General features: G+C 39.2%; 1 protein-coding gene across 1 annotated transcript in view; it reads right to left on the bottom strand.

Moving 5' to 3' along the window:
• Positions 1-21,088, bottom strand: part of COL12A1 (collagen type XII alpha 1 chain) — a 138,649-nt gene that overhangs the window by 104,435 nt on the left and 13,126 nt on the right. The window contains 12 exon segments of the mRNA XM_050950508.1: positions 1,467-1,739; positions 4,049-4,321; positions 6,172-6,444; positions 9,349-9,621; positions 11,284-11,886; positions 12,116-12,406; positions 13,295-13,468; positions 13,920-14,084; positions 14,252-14,515; positions 16,040-16,099; positions 16,638-16,781; positions 19,302-19,418. Of these exon segments, the coding sequence (XP_050806465.1) occupies positions 1,467-1,739; positions 4,049-4,321; positions 6,172-6,444; positions 9,349-9,621; positions 11,284-11,886; positions 12,116-12,406; positions 13,295-13,468; positions 13,920-14,084; positions 14,252-14,515; positions 16,040-16,099; positions 16,638-16,781; positions 19,302-19,418 (2,910 nt within the window).

Raw genomic sequence — 21,088 nt, 5'->3', positions numbered from 1 at the left:
CCACAGCAATTGAATGTTTTGGAGGTATTTCTTCCTGAGGGAGACTCCTAGAAAGGACAAGCCTGTCCCACAAGGCTCAACACACTGTAGAACATTTACATGTTGCAATGGGGAGGAAAAGGATGGATGTGAAAGAATAGGGAAGTGGGATTAGTAAATGCAACAATATACTTTGGAGAGACCTCAAGAAAAAGAAGATGTTGCCTTAAGTCACTATGTCTACACAGCAACCAAACACCCGCGGCTGGCCAAGATCACCTGACTTAAGCTAGTGGGCCTCCGGATGCAGGACTGCAAAGCCCCTTTGTAAACATTTAGGCTCGGGCTGGAGCTCAAATTCTGGGATCCCATGAGGTGGTGACAATTTTAGCCCCACAGCTTGAGACCTGCGAGCCCAACTGAGTTTACCCAGGCCAACAGTGGGTCTTTTATTCCAGTACAGATGTACCCAAAGGGCTCTATTGCCTATTCATCAGAATTCCATGGAATCACAGGAAAGTTTGGATTTTTTCCTTTTGTTTCCATCCATCATGACTAAACAAGAGCAGGAGATACACTTATAGATTGTTTTATCCGCCCTTGTTTCATTAGCTTTACCTTTTCTCAATTGGCTTATTTATTTTTCTTATTATTTCTCAACCTTCCCTCCTTGGACTAACCAGTTTATTTCTTTGTAATGATCACAGGAAAAAACAAATCTGAAACACTTTTCCTAACATTAAACCCAGATAGCAAAGACTTTATTTATTTTGATGGTGGGGTGCCGGACGCAGGGACTGGCATTGATTTATCCAGGAGTTAATGTCTGTGCCAATATTTGCACAAAGCAGATAGACACGCCATCCAAGTATGCCACTAGTTACATTTTCACCTCATTTCAGAAGTTGATGTGACTTATGTAATATTTCAGCTAAATCCTACCATGTTCATCTTAAATTCATGAGTAACATGACCTAATTTTAAGGGCACTTCTAGTCTTAGCTCCAAAAGATACTTTCATTTATATCTAAAATTGTTGTGCTCTTATTCTAATCTTCTTTACCTGGAGAGGTTTTTTTCTAAATATCTTCAAATTTCCAATTTACTATTTTAAATAAAATACAGTACCGTTCAGTGAGCACCTGCCCGATGCCAGTCCATATAGATCTTTATTACATTAGACACATTTACTCTTTTCCTTTTGTTCCTGCACTGGCAAAACAGTGATCTTAAAATCTGGACTTGGTCTTTTATATGAAACCACCCTGAGATAAGGCCCGTTTATCAATTTGAAATTCTTAAATTCTAAACCACAAGCAGTTTCTTTTTCATATTCTTCTTATCCTTATTCATTTGCATTGCAGTAGTGCACGTAGGCATGACGCATATTTTCACTTCTGTAGAAACTTCAGGAACGTGGTGCAATTTAAAGCACCTAAAATGTAACCAAATAAACGAATGATTATGTAATATCTATAAATAATTACCTTCAAGTGTTTCTCCTTGCCCAGGAAGAGCATCTCCTGCTCCAGATGCATACAAGGCAGTCACGGACAGGGCATATCTGGTGCCTTGTTCTAAATCTCTCAGCACTGTAGTGGTAGTATCACCCCTTGTGGTTACCTCCTTGGTATCACCTCCAGCCACTGGAGTATACGTTATACGGTACCGCTCTACTTTGCCAGGTGCTGCACTCCAAGATAACTTCATTGTGGATGTTGTAGCATCAGAAACTCTCAGATTTCTTGGACTTCCTCGGGCTATACATGTGAAAAGACATTGAAAGTGTTTTTGAAATTACTATGATAAAATACTTAATTTTGATGAATCACTTTTGAACATTCATGATATAGTAAAGCTTTTAGTACCATCATGATAACGTGCTCCCTTGGGCACACATGTCTGTTACGATGTAGCCTGTGGACTCTAAATTCTCACTTTCTACTACACCAACTCAGGGGTCAATTCTGGAATTTGCTGAGCACTCCTGAACTGCAAATCACTTAAGCTTCTCAATGGGCTCCAGTATGAATGGAGCACACAAAAACACCCATTCTTTTATTATGTTAGTGAGATTTATTACATTAGTCATATTTACTCCTTCCCTTTTGTTCCTGCGCTGGCAAAAAGGTGATCTTAAAATCTGGGCTGGGTGCTTTTATATAAAACCACCCTTGAGATAAGTCCCATTTATCAATCTGAAATGCTTAAATTCCAAACCACAACCAGTTTCTTTTTCATATTCCTCTTATCCTTATTCATTTACATTGCAGTAGCGTACAAAAGCCTGACTCAGAATTGAGGCCCTTTGTTGCTAGGTGATATACAAACACAACGGTAATCTAAACTCCTTCTCCCCCTTTTACTTCTGAAATTAAACTTTAATCTTCTGGTGACTATGTAGTTTATATTTTGGTTTCTGCTGTGTATTTCATACTCCTCTCAGTATTTGGAACCTTATCTCGCAGCATTTCTGGGAAGTGCCTTGTTTCAGGGCCCTATTTTCATCTGCCTTAAGAGCCCTTCATACTGCTCTCACAGTATAAAAGGGACCACATGTAAATCAGAAGCAAGCTCTTAACACAGGAGTCCCCAAGGCTGTGCCCACAGGCACCATGGCACCTGCCAGGGCATCTATGTGCGCCCACGTACTGGCCGGCAGAAAAGCATCTGCCGAAATGCTGCAGAAAAGCGGCGTCATGAAGAGGTAGCAGTGCCAAAATGCTGCTGATTTTCAGCAGCTTTTCGGCAGCAACGCCTCTTGACGGTGCCATTTCTCAGCGGATGACTGTCCGCCGGCCACGGTCCTCAGTGGCTCGTCATCCAGCGCCTGCCACCCGGAAAAGGTTGGGGACCACTGCCTTAACATATTCCAGGATGAGATTAACAATTCCTTTTTAGTTTATCTTTTGGTTGTGAACTACATTCATTTGCTGTTATTTTACCTCCTAGGGGCATCAAGATACACCTCTGACCAGCACAGAATATAGCCACGGTTCCTTTCATAGCCTAGTGGCAAAGTTGTCCTACACATTGACAAATATTGGATGACAATGAGAATGTTCAGACAGCAAGTAGCAACATATACACCTGGAAAATTCACCACAGCAAGGCAGAGAGACATCATCCTACTGTCCATATAAGGAAACCTATGGCTCCTGCTTATTCCTGCCAGTGTTCTGTTAGCTTTCATTTCCAGGCTCTAGCTCTTATTGGTCACAAACAGCTGTATTCCATTCTCCCTCTGCATAGGCTATATGTTGCTCATTTTATGTGATCCTGGATGTCTTACATTTAGAGTAAATGTCATTTCCAACCAGAGTTTCAATACAGGTTAAGTATCAGAGGGGTAGCCGTGTTAGTCTGGATCTGTAAAAGCAGCAAAGAGTCCTGTGGCACCTTATAAACTAATAGACGTTTTGGAGCATGAGCTTTTGTGGGTGAATACCCACTTCGTCGGATGCATCCAACAAAGTGGGTATTCACCCATGAAAGCTCATGCTCCAAAATGTCTGTTAGTCTATAAGGTGTCATAGGACTCTTTGCTGCTAATGCAGGTTAAAGCTCTGCTCATATTTTCAATCAGACAAGACTTTTTAACACCAAGATAATAAAAATGATCTATCTCCAAATTGTTCCCAAGTTCACAGCCAGCTGTATCCTGTAAGGCAGACACCTATACTGAGGTTGGTTTGGAGGCGCACAGCCCCAGTTGTGCGAGTCACTAAGGCTGACTTAATCCAAAGCTTCCAGGAACCCAGAGGATATATTACCAATGCAACACACTTTTTTAGGAGGCATAGTGGGATCCCCCTGTCCAGTGAACATTCCCCACCCCTTCCTGTCCTCTGGTGGATGCTAGCCTTAGATAGTCCTTGTGCTGTGAGTAGAGGGATGGCAACTGTGCTTGATTTACAAGAATGGTCACGAAGGGAAGAAGGGAGGTTCTTAGGCATATTTTTTATTCAGAGTTTTACTTCTGTAGAAACTTAAGGAACATGGTGCAATTTAAAGCACCTAAAATGTAACCAAATAAATGAATGATTATATACTATCTAAAAATAATTACCTTCAGGTGTTTCCCCTTGCCCAGAGAGAGCGTCGCCTGCTCCAGATGCATACAAGGCAGTCACGGACAGGGCATATCTGGTGCCGTGTTCTAAATCTCTCAGCACTGTAGTGGTAGTATCACCCCTTATGGTTACCTCCTTGGTTTCACCTCCAGCCACTGGAGTATATGTTACAAGGTACCGCTGTACTTTTCCAGGTGCTGCACTCCAAGATAACTTCATTGTGGATGTTGTAGCATCAGAAACTCTCAAATTTCTTGGAGTCCCTAGGACTATACATGTTAAAAGATATTGAAAGCACATCATGAAACAAGCCTAATTTCCTTCTTTCTTTTCAGATCATTATAAGAGAGAGAGCATACACACTTAAGTGATTTGCTGGATCAGTTCCAGACTGCTCAGCAAATTCCAGGATTCAGCCCAGAGGGTTGATCTAAGACCTGAAGGGAATTTTTTAAATATAACTTCACAAGAAGTTATTCCCTGAGGCAAATTAGTGTTTTTGATATTTTTAAGTGTTTTTGAAATTACCATGATGTAATAAACATCCACAATATAGTCCAGCTTTTCGTACCATGATAACTCTTTTTTGCCCATTTCCCATGGACACAGATGTCCATTAGGGTGTAGCCTGTGAACTCTCAGTTCTCACTTTCTACTACAAATACTCAAGACCCAATACTGGAATTTGCTGAGCACTCTGGAACTGATCCACCAAATCACTTGGGCCCCTACGGAATAGGTCCCTACGGAATCAGGTCTAAGACTATCAGTAACAAAAAACAAAACAAAAACAAACAAAAAACAGAAAGAAAAAAACAGAGAGACAAGGAAGAACTATTTGCTTCTGTAAGTCACTATGCACATCTTTTATTGGTATGTATATTATATGGAATAGAAACTACATTAAAATAACTTTCATGTTGATGCACAAAATTTATAAAAACAATGAAAATGTGAGGTAACAGTGAAAAATTATTTTTGTGGTAACCATTTGTGCATAGGCACAGAAGCACACATGGTTCCCAATGGAAAAGTCCAATGACCCTATGAGACACTTTAAGTACCACTCAAAAATACTGACTTCCACAATACAGTAACTCCTCACTTAAAGTTGTCTCGGTTAATGTTGTTTCATTGTTACGTTGCTGATCAATTAGAGAACATGCTCATTTAAAGTTGCGCAATGCTCCCTTATAGCGTCATTTGGCAGCTGCCTGCTTTGTCCATTGCTTGTAGGAAAAACAGCCCATTGGAGCTAGCTGGTGGGGGCTCAGAACCAGGGTGGACTGAAAGCCCCGCATCAGCTCCCCGCTCCCCTAAGTTCCCTGTGCGGCAGCTGCCTTGCAGGCTACCAATTGTCGGCAGTTCAGCTGTCCTTTCCCCACTGCCATGTCCTGCTCCTGCCCTCTGCCTTGGAGCTGCTCCTTGGAGCCTCCTGCTTGCTGTGCAGTGAGGGTGAGAGAGAGGGCTAATGTAGGGGTCTCCTCCTTCCCCCTGCTCCTGCCCACAGTTTCCATTTAGCAATCAAACTTTGGTCTTTATTTTTGTAACATTTTAATGTTGCGTAAACATTAAGAGCCCAATCCAACAGTTATTGAATCAATGTAAAGATTATCGCTAATTTTAATGGATGCTGGATTAGTCCCTAAATAAGCAACTTGCTGAAAGTAGATAAAGATGTGTCACCTACAGTGATATTACATGAACAATTTTTAGGCTTATTTTTATATATAGGCTTTTTTAGGCTTATATACTTCGTTTGAGTTTTAACCTTTCAAATTGAAATGTTTTTGTAGCAGACAATTCAGAAGTCTTTTTTTCTTTGCCTGACGTATATGTGGGCATTTCGCCCAAGGCACATCAACACGTTTAGGAGTTACAGATTCAAGACTGTATACAAAAGACGAAATCCAAAGGTTCTTGATTAGAATTTGGGATGTTGTTACATTAAATTGTTTCTCAATTAAACTTGTGTGATTCTAAAACACCCCATTCATCTTGCTGTAACATGAAAAAAGAGAAAGAAACATCCAAGTTACACATACTGAAAATAAAGAATATATCAATGTGCACAACCTTCTTTTCAAGCCACACTACAAGCCTGTTATTTAATACAAACCTTCTTCAGTTTTTGCATATCCATTCAATGAATTTCCAGGCCCAGACTGATACTCAGGAATAACATAAACTTCATATCTTGTATCGGGAGTCAAGTTCAGTAGCGTAGTTGATCTTTCATTTGCTGGGACAGTTACATGTTTTCTCTCTCTTCCAGTCACTGGCCTGTATTCAACCCTATACCTCAGAACATTTCCTGGAGCGGGCGTCCAGCCAACCTTAAAGCTATCAGTAGTTTCATCTGTTATCATTAAGTTTCGAGGAGCCCCTTTAACTGCAAACAAACACAAATATAATTTGCACACATTTGTCTTCAGAGAACCAACTGCATTACTTCATTCCACTTACCAAGACCAGGGCCTACATTTTCAAAAAGTGACTAGTTATTTTTCTATGCTTCTAATATTGGATGACCAATCTGAGACACCTTATAAGGTCTTGGTGTTTCAGAGAACTGGTACACAGCACTTTCTGAAAATCAGGCCCCTTTAATGCATACCTGCCTCTGACTGCCAGAAGGGGACTAGAAAACAGGGGATGGATCTCTCAGTAAATTGCCTTGTTCTGTTCATTCCCTCCAAAGCATCTGGTGCTATCCGCAGTCGAAAGACAGGATATTGGCATAGACGGACCATTGGTCTGATGCAGTATGGCCGTTCTTAAGGTTTTATCAAGTCAGGCCACCAAAATTATGAGTTGCTTTTGAAAATTTAGATCCAGAGCTACAATTTAAACTGCACCAATGCTTGCTGATTTATGTAACCACTCAAAGATCTGCCAAAGTAGCTGTTTAAGCCTTCTAATAAAGGTACAGTAGAGCTGTACTCAGTACATTTGTGTATACTCTCAAGCAGTTTCTTAAAACAACAAGTTGCTTAATAAAGGGTTTTTTGGGGGGGAGGGTTTGCACACATTTCACTGATTGTGAGTATTTACTTCTGTGCCATCCTCAATCATGGATAAGTGTCAGATGCACTTGACTATACATATGCATATACCAGATTTTGAAAAGCCATCTAATGTAGTAATCAGGAAAAATATTGAAAATATTGGAGCTCTATAAGCTAAATGCTCAGCATTTATATGAAATTTTCATTTATTGACTATTTAAAATATTTATGAATTAGGCTGTTCCCCTCAAAAGAGAAAATCACTTGTTATCCTGGAAGATAATAAAAACTAAGGCCTGCTTTTTAACCTAGCCTGCTCCTTGACAAAAATTATGGCTTCAGTTGAGACATTCAGCTGGATTGGATAGATGGAACAGGGCAGAATTTAATCCTTTGCCACATACCTTGGGCCAAATTATATCATCGTTGCCCAGCAGTCAGCGGGAGTTTATTCACATGCATTTGAGGACAACATTTGCTCTTGAGTGTTCACTAATCACATCAAGGTAAACTTCCTCAACAAAGATCATTTGAACATCAGTATACCAGGAATATTGGTCTTGGTTATTAAATTAAAGTTTGAAAGTTGAACAAAAAACACTTCCTTAAAAAACACCTTATTTTTTCAATTGATCATAAATACAGAATAGGATTTAAACTCTGTAGCTGCCTAAAGCCCAAATCAGCTATCAAGAAACCAGTTGTTCAACCCAAGCTGCTGGCAACTCAGCCTGCAGAATTATTGGCATTTACATGGCATTAGTGGCGTCTCAAAAATGGCAGGATTTTATCAGATCAAAATGACAAACATTTTAAAATGCACTATCAGTCACAATATGGAGTGTATTTCTGACATGTCTGAATTTTTTGTTAAAGCTGCTGTTCGCCTAGTTCTTCACATTTCAGCCCTACATTTCTATGATTTATGAACTGTGGATAGTATCAGCCCAGCAGCCATTTGAAGCAGATGGTTTCCTAAGGGAGAGTTGCATGTGGTTAAAACATTATGGCCTGTACAGTTACAGTGAGATTGTGTATACCAACACATACAGGATGAAAGTCCAGATCCTCAACTCCCATTCATCTGAAAGTAGGTTAGGTGTCTAAATACATTTGAGGATCTGGGCCAAAATTGTCCAAACTGGATTGTTCCCTCAATCCAAGCCATTTTATAAATAAACACATATTTTAATCAATACTAAGGAAAATACATCAACAGAATAGCTTTTCATGCTATTTCCTTTGTTCATGTAGTTCACCAGAATCTTTTGGAATACAAAGGTCAAAGATTATAGGGTGAACTAGGAATATGGAAAGTAAGAAGTACAGCTTAATAGCCTAGCTAGCTTAGATTGAATTGAATAACTAACCATAGAGGTAAAAAAAATAAATTAACTGTAATGTTACCCCTTAAAATAGGCGTGATCTTGCAGACGGTACTCACAGAAAACTCCCATGGTAGTCTAATATCTATAGTGTCAGGCCCATTAAGTCCTGCTATTAAGGAGTTCCCATCTGGGGAACAGAGTTCTTTATTCTATCCATATAACCTTTTTTTCTATAAACACAAATTAAAAGACCTAGATGCAGCAAACCACTTAAGTATATGCTTAACTTTAAGCATGTGAATAGTCCTAAGGAATTTGCTGGATCGGAGCCTTAACTAGCGTGTGTTCACATTATACATTTTTTGTTATTTAATTTATTGATACTACCAACTCTACTGGAAAAGGTGCCTCTGAACCTCCAAGAAAATACAGTATCCAGCAAACTTCAAGGAAATAAAACACACTCTTAAATCTAATAGTTGTCCTTTATTGGAATTTTAGACCTAAAGGCCTGATCTACACTGAGGGGAATTGATCTAAGATACGCAACTTCAGCTATGAGAATAGCATAGCTGAAGCTGACATATCTTAGGTCAACTTACCTCACATCCTCACGGCACAGGGTCGACTGACGCCGCTCCCCTGTCAACTCCGCTTCCACCTCTCACCACGGTGGAGTACAGGAGTTGATGGCAGAGCAATTGGGGATAGATTTATCGCATCTACACTAGATGCGATAAATCAATCCCCAACGGATTGATCACTATCTGCCATCCAATGGGTAGTGTATACGTACCCTTAGTCAAGGCATTGGGAAACAGTAATTCCCATTCTCATCCCACATACCAGTGCCATCTCTCAGCATTAGCTTGGTATTCCACATACACAAGTTCTATCAATAAAGCAGATTGTTACTTGAATACATAACATATTTCTGGCTGAGCATAATAGGAAAGGTACCTTCAAAAGTCGTTTCTTCCCCTTCCAAGGAAGGACCATCACCATCTTCATACTCTGCAATCACACTGACTGAATAAAGAGTTTCAGGGAGTAAATGAGTGAGAACTGAGCTAGTGCTTGAAGCTGGCACTGAAACAAGGAATTCTTCTCCACCAGCAGCTACTTTATATTTAATAAGATAGGACAAAACCTCAGATCCAGCTGGAGACCAATTCACTTTGAAACTGTCAGATGTTACCTCAGAAAATGCCAAATTACGGGCAGGTAAATAACCTGTTAAAAAAAAAGCCACACATTACAATAAAACACTTAAAAACCCCTTTAAAATCACTCAAAAATATTTCCTGTAGTCAGTTGATTTCTTTGATTCAATAAATATTTTCTTGATATGCATCTATGCTCATTTGTCATTCTCACTCATGAATGCATAAAATTCTATGATGATCTCTGAGTTGTCTTAAACAATATGACAATGAGTAGAAATACCAACTCAATGTTTTCCACCTCAAGTGTCCTATGTTCAATTAAAAAGTTGTCATTTGTTACTGCCAGCCCTGAAAACTTAAGGTGGAATCTGAGAATCAATCTGAGTTCTTTCTTTCTCATGTTCCCTCAGGGACAACAGTGCATGCTCAATTTACTGGAGCACTAGCACATAAATGAAATTAACAGAATTTCAACACTCTTACAAGAACGGATCCAGAAAGGGGAGTAATGGAAATGGCCTGAGGCACAAACATAAACCTGAAGTCCTCAGATAGTTTTGGCTGGCTTAGCTAGCCTACCAGTGGGGATGTCAAGTGTTTGAGCCCTCCAACATAAAAGTTTCCGAAAGGTTTTCTGAAACAAAGGCTTATTTTTAAAGAGGCTGGGGTTTTCAAATTTTGGGCTTATCCAACTTCAATGTCCCTTTTAAATACAAAAATTGTATAGGATTGTACAGGATGTAGCAGCAGATGAAAAATTCCTTCACATTTTTGAATGCTGTGAGCCAGGTTAATGTCATGAAGGATTTCTCACTCTTACCCTGAAATTTGTGAAGTTGGTGACTTTCTAAACTCTTTTAAATATAACCGCAGAAGAATTTACAGTGACAATGGCAAGTAATTTTTTACTCATGAGGACATATTTTAACTTCTATGACTCCTTTGTAAAAGCAAAGTCGCTGAAAGTCATCTGAAGTAATTCCATATTTACATCAGTGTAAATCTGGTCCTCCAGCTTTAATGTCATCTTAAACACTTGCAGGGGGGACATATTTCCCAGTTAATTTTCTTCTTTACCATTCACAAAATAATTGTTTTTCCCCAGTGTTTTTAGTAAGTTTAAAATGACCAGTCGAATCTTAAATTACTTTAAATCAGCATTGTTCCATGGAAGCAGGGCTGACGTTTCCATTAGGTGACCCTAGGTGGTCGCCTAGGGCGCCAGGATTCAGGGGGAGGCATTTTGTGCACTCCCCACGGGGCGCACAGGAGCTTCCAGTTCTGCTCCCATCGCGCCACCGAAGAAGGACTTTCTGCCGACGTGTCGCAGAAAACAGCGGCAGGCAATTGAGCAGCTCAATGACTGCCGCTGTCGCCTGCGGCATTTCAGCGGAGGGTCCTTCTTCAGCGGCGTGATGGGAGCGGAACTAGAAGCTCCCGCGTGCCCTGTGGGGAGCACACAAAATGCCGCCCCCTGAATTCCTGCATGGAAACCAATGGTGTAATGAAGTGAAGAATCGAGTCCACTTAGCTAATTATTTAGAGTTATTTTATGTTTTGATTGTATCACTTTAGCTAAAAACAGATGAACAGATTGTGCCCTCATTCATACCTGGACATTTTCATTGACAACAAGGGGGTTAAATAAATGTAACTGAGAATCAAATTTGGCTCAGAGTATTTTCATTGATTTTTTAAAAAATTTCTCTAAGTATTGATAATTACTTACTTTTCTTCCTTATAGCAGCCAGTTCCTGCTCAATTCGTAGGCAGACAGACTGTGTAAGTTCAAAAGATATTCTTTGGAAAGCATCAAAATCTTCCACTGTGTACACATGGGTTTCAGCAGGGGGTGAAGCAATTGCTTCCAATTCTGTACGTACTGCATCCTTAACACCAACTGCAAATATCTCTACATCTGATTCCCTCAATTTTATGGCTGGCTCTTTAAAGGCATCTGACGATTTTCCATCAGTAATAAGAATCATGACCTTTGGTACATTTGGCCGTGATCCTCTGTTGATAACAAATACTTTCTCCCTCACATAGGTCATCGCTTTGCCTGTGTTTGTAGATCCACCTCTGTAGGGGAAGGTGTTAATAGCCTGAATTATATCTTCAATTTTGTTGTATCTGTTCAAATAAAACTCCGTATAGGGATCCCTGCTGTACTGGACAAGACTTATTTGTACTTTTTGAGGTGAAATCTCAAAGCTTTTAACTAACACTTCCAAAAAGGCTCTTACTTTAACAAAATTGGCGATACCAATGCTGTAGGAGCCATCCACTAAAAGCACAATATCAGCTTTTACATCCACACCACGGGAGCATTCTGTAAAGAGAAAAATTACCAATATAAAAGCCAATAGTCATGGCACTTTTATTGCAGCTTTTCTAATCAGCTGACTCATCACTTATAAACACTAAACGATGATGGTCTTTGGTTAAACTAATTCCATTAACTAAAACTATGTCTTCCAGTAAGTGAAGGTCTTTTATTAAGAGAGACATTTAGAGGTATGAAAAAGAGCTACAATATCAGAACCATATCGATAACTTACCCACTTGAACTTTGACTGGCTGTGTTTTTTCCATTATTGTAATTGGCTCACTGGCTGCCATTCCTCTCATTGCATATACATTAATCTGGTACTCTGTTTCTGGAGAAAGATCTCTTACATTTAAAGCAGTTGTTTGAGGACCAACACTCAGCACATGTTGTTTGGCGCCTGCTATCATTGGAAAGAACTGCACTCTGTAGCCTGTTATTTGGCTAGCAGATGGATCCCAAGTGACTCTAATAGATTTTGATGAGATTTGGGTGGCCACTAGGTTTGAGGGAGGCTCCACAGCTGAAAAATTAAAAACAAATCCAAAAAGATCAAATACAATGATAAGCAGATTTTTTTTTCAAAATTGATTTGTTTTTATGACTGACTTTTATGACAGATACAGTTGTATTTGTTCTAATTTTCTCTAGTTATTTAAAAAAAATGTAGATGTAAATAAACTCAGCAGAGTGGTGGGGGACTCCAAATGAGGCAGAAGGTCAGCAACAAAAGCTATTCTCCATATTGCCTCAAAAAAGAGTAAAAGTTACAATGGAATCCTTGTCATTCAAACCAGCAATAAAACTTTCCCTATTTCCCGGAAACATATCAGAAGGCTTGAATTAATAAAGGCACCCGCAGGAAACCACAGAAATAGAGCAGTCTGCTCTGTCGTTGTCTAGAAGGGGAAGATTTTGGAACCTTGAAGAGGCATAGAAGTGCAAGACGACAGCTTGAGCAATATTTGGTTTCAACAGTCTTCAGTCTTTACCCATGGATCCTTGCCAAACCATATCTTCTGCCCCTTAACCCAAGCTGCTTTGCCCTGAATAACCAGTGAGACAATAGGGCATGATTCATGCCCTCCACATGTGGATCTTTTCAAGTGAATTCTCCCCTTTAACACATTTTCCACCATGTGGTCTAAAGTTTTATGTTCTCAGGATTTGATAACTCTAGAGGCAACATAACAATTTTTAGTTATGGACTTCAGTGGGATATTTTAAATCCAGTCACTCATATGTGTTCTAATCCTCTGCTGTTTAAATCTATACAGCTGGAAACATGTCTTCCATATTCTAATGGCAGATTATAAAATGGATGGAACTATCAAAATAAGCATGGACCATCACATTAAAAACACATATCAGTACATTCCAGTTAACAATAAACTTGTGTCAAATGTCTCACCTTCTTCTCCACTAACCAGTTCACCCAGCTGTTCATCAACACCTGAGCACACTTGCGAGATTATTTCATTCTGTATGTCCACTATTCCATCAAAATTTGCCACATTAAAAACATGCTTCAAGGATGGCTGAGATGCCATTAGTTTCAGTTCTTTTGCATCTGCTGCTTTGATTCCTAAAAGTTATGACAGATGAGACCATATTATGTGTATAACATTTAGATCTTTGTAAGTGTATTTTTAAAGTTTTAAAGCATCTTGAAATAAAGCTGATGCAGGTTAAGCTCTGTAATTACTAACAACCAGGCTACTAAAACTTAATTAAAGCTGTGGGTTAATGCGGTAGACTTTTACTTAATGAGGTCATATGTTAAACTGAGTTTGTTGGTCATATCCTAGTCTCCATCTGGACATGTTACAAAACTACCACACAGTTTGGCACAGCTGGGACTCTCTGCTCAGGAGAGACCAAAGGGTCAGTCTCAGGTACCATGCATTGAACATCCCTAGCCTGTAAAATGCATGAATCAAGCCAGTGCTATTAGAATGTTAATGCCTCACTTTAATGAGCATTAAATTTACCCACAATATTAAATAGTAACCATAATTAATGAATAACTGATATACCCAAGGAGAAGACTTCAACTCCTACGTTGCGAAGCTCTCTTGCAGGAATTTCAACTTCATCTTGAGATTTTCCATCCGTAATGATAATTGCTACTTTAGGAATGCCCTTTCTTGCTCCAGCAGATTCAGTGAATGCATTCCTAATCAGATAATCAATAGCTTCACCTAAAAACAACAAAATGGTCTGTGCTTTTCTTAGGTATGAGTGAACTAGGATTTAAATAGTATTTCAGCTGTAAAATAAAATGCTATACAAACAGATTTCAGGGGAAGTTTTTCCCTCAGCTATTGCTTTTAGCTTTCATATGCTATCCAAGAGCTAAAATCTGTACCTGTCATTGTATTGCCACCTTTGTAAGGTATTCCTTTAATTGCATTAAGAAGATCATTCCTTCTGAAATATTGATTTAAGTTGAACTCAGTTCTTGTATCAGTACTGTACTGAACAACTCCAATTCGTGTCTTTTCTTCCCCAATGTCAAAAGCTGATACAAGAGTGGCCATGAAGTCCAAAATATATCTGAAGTTACTTCTCCCAACACTCCACGAGCCATCCACAAGAAAAACTAAATCTGTCAGTGCACTGACGGAACACTCTGAAACATATTAAAAACAACACAAATCTCTTAACAGAACAATGAAAGATCACTTATATGTCAATATCGTCAAACACTTTCACTACCCCATACCATAGTCAAAAGCTAGCAGTTTAAAATGAACAATAGAACTCTAACAAGTAGAAGCCAAGCCAAACAGAAATTAAACAGATTAGAATCCTTATTTGAAATATCTTACTTGCGTTGGACACTGTTCACCTAGCTTTAGTGATATATCTACTTGGAGGATATTCCAGAAACAGAGAACAGTTGAAAGAAATTCATTACAATAACATTGATAAGCACTGGGGCAGAAACAGTAAACACTGAACAAAACATTCAATGATTTTGGTGGAAAATAACTTCACTAAACCACTAATAAAATATAGTATTAGTAAAATGTGTTAAAATGTGATTTTGGAAGCAACAGACTTGTTTTTGTATGTCACATTGATCATCTATGCAAAAAACATACAACTCTGTTTAACTTTTTATAACTTTTATAAATTAGACCTATTATTAATGGGTCTAATTTAAATCAACACCAAATTGCTTGTCGCCAAATGTGCCTTTGCATATGTGCAAACTTTCCACTGATATCCAAAGGAGATCTGCGTATCTGTAGGAAGAATTTGTCCCTGAGGGCCAAATCCTGGGCTTTGGTTCATTTGCAGAACAGGACCTACCAAAGCTGTGCACCCCAACCAGACTTCAAAGCCCCCAAAAGCTATTTATGTGCTAAAGGAGGAAGCCAGCCTTAGAAGTGGCAATGTAACACCAGCTCTTCCCCTGTCCCGGAGTGGTGTCAGTCTCTCTCTACCTAGGAACTAAGGGATGACATTGGAGAGGCACTGAGCATGTGCAGCCTGAGCTCCTGATGGTAAGTTTTGTTTGGAGAACCTGAATGGAGCTGCACACCCTCAACAGGGGCCTTCCAACTGGGAGCTCCAAAATGGAACTGTCCTGCTCTGGCTGGGGTTAAAGAGCACCTTGTCACGCAGTGATCAGTAGTTACAAAGGGAGACATACAGCTCCTGCAGCAGTGCACACCCCGCAATATACAATGTTGTAGACGAATTTGATGCTGGGGAAGAATTAATTCTGATACTGCTCTTCTCTCCCTCCCCGACCTTTATCCCAACATGGCAGCAGTACAGGTTTTTTCTGCAACCCTGTGTGTCCTCAGCAGGGAGACATTTATTAAAGGGCTGAGATGTGCTTAGGGCTACTCAGAGGACGTGAGTTTATTTGCGTGAAATCCCTGGCTCTCAGCTCAGCTTTTCACCTCTTTCCCATAGAGAGGCAGCAGATTTTTAGACCCTCCTCGAGTCTGGTCAGCCCAGCACACACATAGCCAGATTACATGTTAATACAAACTTACTGCTAAACAACATAGGCACAGGATTTGACTTTATCATCTGATCCAAAGCCCTTTGGGAGACTTTGCACTGACTAAAATGGGCTTTGGATCAAACCCTTAGTTACCACTAAAATTTCACATAAGCTGGAAGACAAAAAACGTACTTTTTATGTGACTCTGGTCAGGCTTCTTGTCCTCTGGACCCACTGCAACACCTGTCTGAACTAAACAAACCACAACATAAACAGGATTAGTGGAAGGGAAACAAGAAATTGTCACTTGGCTGTAGGTTACATTTTGTAAAAGTCAAGAAAAACAAGGTGAGAAGGAGATATGTCAACCAGATTTGTAGTGTGCCTCTCTCAGAATGTGACAGCATTAGACTTAGTCCAATACATAAATAATTACAAATTCCTTGCACTCACACTATACCTTCCATCCTGAAGTGTTTTGTGAGAACTAATAATTAACCTTTGCAACACCATGTAAATCAGGTAAATAATATTATCCCCATCTTACAGGTGGGCAAACTGTGGTTAAGTAACATGCTTGTGATTATATGAGAAATCTGTGGCAAAGCCAGAAGCAAAGCATAATGGGGAAAAGGCTGCTCATGGGCCACAGATGGACAGGCTATAGGTATGCAATGATGTTTTCTTGGTCACTTGGCACCAAGCCAGAATTTGCTCCTATAACCCAAATATTAAATAGTCACTTAAGTTGCTTTATTCAGCTATGTCTAACTTTTTTATGTGCACTTACTTGTAAGTTGGCCAAAAACAGGTAGACTCTCTTCTCTGTCATCATATGAAGTTATTGTCACAACATATTCTGTATCAGGTATAAGATCTGACAATATAGTATCAGTAACACTAGGTGCAAGGGTAAATTCTTTAGTAGGTCCATCTGCAATACAACATACAAAGCACATTTAACACAAAGGGTCTAAACCCTGTAATAATAATGATGAGTTTTTCATAATCTGAAAACACAGTAGAAAGAGCTATCTGTCCACAGGCTGTAAATAAAATTTTAAAACAGCTGTTTACCTTCCTGAAACACCTAGTTGCAAAGGACATACAAAACTGCTTCCAATAAAGCATTTCATTTACTCATCAATTTTAACACCAATCATGTGTACAATAAAATTAGCTGTCATTCAGAAAATCAGTTTATACAGTGGGTCTGATTCTAACCTCGTATCATATTCTAACCTCATATTCTAACCTCTTTTTACACAGCTATAACTCCAGTGATTGTAGTTGAGTTACAAATTATGTACACGGTATAAATGAGAGGAGATGTGGCCCTAATATTTTAAATTCAGAGAGATGCACACTATTTTCCCTAGAAAAAGCACATGGTTGGTATAAGGTACTTTCATGTTATTTAAGCTATAATATTCTTAATAGAGGACTGTTTTCAATTTTCCAATATGTAAAATCAGGCAGAAGAGACATGTTTCCAAATTGGTATTACCCTGGGCCTGATTCTCAACTGCCTTACACCGCGAGTAGCCACCAACATGTATGGAGAATTAGCATGAGAAATATTGTCATTTGGACTTAGTAGCATTCTACATTACCTCTGCACTTGTTAGAGGGCAAGGCAGAGGAAATTCAGAGACCCATCATTTATAGAGTCAGTTTTGGTTAAAAACAGTATGTCTGGATCTCATTCTGAATTCATATCAGTTTTACACTAAGGTCATTAGGAATTACTCCTGATTTACACTAGAATAACAGCTGAAACAAGATTTCCAGGAATCAGACACCATTAAAAAGATTATCAACAGTGGACATTACCTTTCCCGCTATACAGCTAAAAGCAATAGTAGCTAGAGTGACCAAATAGCAACTGTGAAAAAATGGGACAGGCACCTATGTAAGAAAAAGTCCCAAAAAACAGGACTATCACTTTAAAAATGGGACATCTGGTCACCCTAATAGTAGCAGAACTTCCACCACCTATCTACCATCAATGTATGTCATTCAGCAACTATTTCTGACAATGGGCTACATGTTTAAGAAAAAGTTCTGCAAATGTAATCAACATCAATAAATATTCACTATCAACCCTAGAACATTTGGACCTAATCCTGCATAGTGTCTCCTGAGCAGTGCATAGCGCTCTCAATTCCCATTTAAGTTAACAGGAGCTGAAAGGGCTCATAACTATGCAAGATTACGTATTTCTTAGGGCAATGGTCCCCAAGGCGGTACCTGCGGGCGCCATGATGCTCGCTGGGGCATTTATGTGTGTCCGCCTACTGACAAAGGAGTGCTTCCGCCAGACAACCCACCACCGAGGAGCACAGCTGCCGGACAACCAGCTGCCAAAATGCCACTGAAGTGGCAACACCAAAAAGCATCGCCGCTTCTCAGTGGCATTTCAGCAGCGATGCTTCTCGATGATGCCGCTTCTCGGAGGCATTTTGGCGGCGATGCTTCTCAATGACGCTGCTTCTCAGTGGCATTTCAGCGGCTGGTCATCCGGCACCCACCACACTCTTCTGTGAACATGAATATGCTATAGCAACAGAAAGGTTGGGGACCACTGTCCTAGGGAAATGAAAGAGTGGGTAAACTTTCTACATCAACGGCAGGATTCCAGGGCCCAATCCTGTAGACCCTTATGGATGTAAGAAGTATCACTGACTTTAGTGAGACTACTCACAAGAGTAAGAGCTCACTGGAATGAATAAGGTTTCGCAGCCAGGATTTTCAAATGACTTTCAATGAGATTTGGGTCCCTAAGTCTCTTAGGCCCTTTGAAAATTCCAGTTTGCAATATTGGGCCTTCAAGTGTTTTGGGAGAGGGGCTGTTATGAAACTAAACTGCTGAAGAAATTAACCATGAGTGAAGGACTTGAACAGGTGGCAGAACACAGAGGCTAGATTTTGCTGTCTGCCTGCATCACGCAGCCACACAGAGGCCAGATTTTGCTATCTGCCTCCATCATGCAGCCAGGGGTAGTGCAGGCCCACCCTCCCAGGAACTCCCTATTTTCCCTCAGGGGCAGAAATGTACACCTCTTTATGAGGTATAGCATACTCCACCAATGTGGCCAGCCAGCACATAGGAGGAGGAAGTAGAGTCCTCACTTCACCTACTTCCTGCCCCTCCACACCTAGATGCTCCAAGGGAGAAGCATCTAGAGCACAATCCTTGCGTATTCCAAAGCACTTAAGCTACAATGCAGGAAGCCATAAAACACATGCCACACAAGAGAGGGAAATCCTTCTCCCTCCTACGCCTCTATGGAGCTGTGTAAGGACAAGGCACAATCTTACATGTAAAAATTAGGACGTTAACATCTATCCTCACACCTCATTTCAACACTTACACAAAAATCATTTTTAACAGATTTCACAAAAACAAATGTAGTGGTGTGAGATCATGTGACTTTATAAAACAAAACCTTACCAGTTGTAGGGACCACTGTTATCTTGTACCCCTCTATTGCATCAGGTGGTCTTGTCCATGACATTCGAACAGTATGTTCATCTATAATTGTAAAATTCAAGTCTGACGGTGGATTAACTGCAAAAGATTTACATCAGGGAAATGTTTACTAAATAGAACAAGCCACCATCATCTTAATAAACAAAATAATAATGTTGAGCAAAGCTTACTAAGATTGTCTTTGCATAAATTTGTTTCCAACAAATATAAAGATATGTTGTTGGAAAGAAGAGTAAAATAAAAGATGACGAAATATGACAAAACATCAGAGAGCATACGCATTACAAAGGACAGCACAGAACATTTGTTTCTTGAGTTGCCAAGTCATTCAAGAATGGCCAGCAAAATCAAGCACAATAGAAAACACATTTGGATACAAGTACAATGACTTCACAGATAAAAACCACATATGCAAACATGTCACATGACAATTAAAGGATTTTTTGTACATGCTGGGTGCAGATCGTACAAGCATGCCAAATCACAACCTGCTTACAACACCATGAGATTGTTCAGAACATCAATACAGTACTCTTTTCCATAGGACATCAAAGAATTAATCATCTTTTTTAGATGATCTCTGCATATTCATATTTCTTACCAATTATATTTCACTAAATCTAAAAACTTGGCAGAGATAAAGAAAAATAGATTTTTAATAATACAGGAAAAGTTTGAGCATTTTAATGTTTAGTCAAACAATTATATTATGTTCGATATGTAAGTATACATGTAAAATGTATATCAAGAATACTATATCCATGTATTACATTATTCCAAAGTACTGGGAGCTTAACCCCTTTGTTCCTCGGAGCCACTAATCGGGTATATTTTGCATATGGTTGCAAAGAATTCAGGAATGAAGGGGTTAACAAATAACAATGGTTATAAGAAATTTGCTGTAATATCTGAACTGATACAAAAGTTGCAAAGCTACGATTCTCCCTGTTTACACCAGTTTGCTGTACAATTTCTAAGGTGTAAACCATCGTTATCATGTTCCCTTTGCAGCAGGTGTACCCATACTAGAAGTAGCATTTTAACATAAAATGCCAGTATGGTTCTTTCAAACACATTGGTTAATTATGAAAAGACAACATCAAGGTATATTTGTAGACATTTATTTACAGAACTTATAGAAAACAGTGAAGAGGGCATCAGTGATCGGAACAAAGGACTGCAAATAAAAACTTGTAGGAGCTGGTGACAAAAGTAATTGAACAGTATAGAAAGAAATAGTTTACATACGCTATCTTGCAGCATCATGCATATGGACATGAAATGTCAATTATTTTTTTAGCTTCCCACAATGGACAAAAGCCTCCATGTACAGGGTTCATTACACAAAGACGTTTCATAAAATATTTTATAATGATATTCTCTTTTTTAAATTTTCATGCTCAGTCATGCAGTATTTTACTGACTCACTGTCAGTGCATGGTAGGTATAGTATAGATCACTATTTAAACAGGTCTACAAAGTAAGATAAGATTCAGCCATACTTTCCATAAATACTTTACTCTGTTTTGCAAGCATTCTTTATTAGTCAGACTTTGTCTGTTTCCTGGAAGATCTCCATAATAGATTAAGGATTTTTTGTTCTGTTATTTAAACACGTTTCAATGAAAAGAGCATCTCTGAGACATAAATCACAGAATTTAAACTGCTGCTAGGCCTTTACACAATAATAATAAATGATAATAATGAAGTAGACAGTCTTTTTATAGATATCTACTGTCACTTCCAAC

The sequence above is a fragment of the Gopherus flavomarginatus genome, chromosome 4 (assembly GCF_025201925.1).
Source record: "Gopherus flavomarginatus isolate rGopFla2 chromosome 4, rGopFla2.mat.asm, whole genome shotgun sequence".
Lineage (NCBI taxonomy): Eukaryota > Metazoa > Chordata > Testudines > Testudinidae > Gopherus > Gopherus flavomarginatus.
Note: the sequence above shows the minus strand (reverse complement) of the source record. Positions and strands in the feature narration are given on the sequence as shown.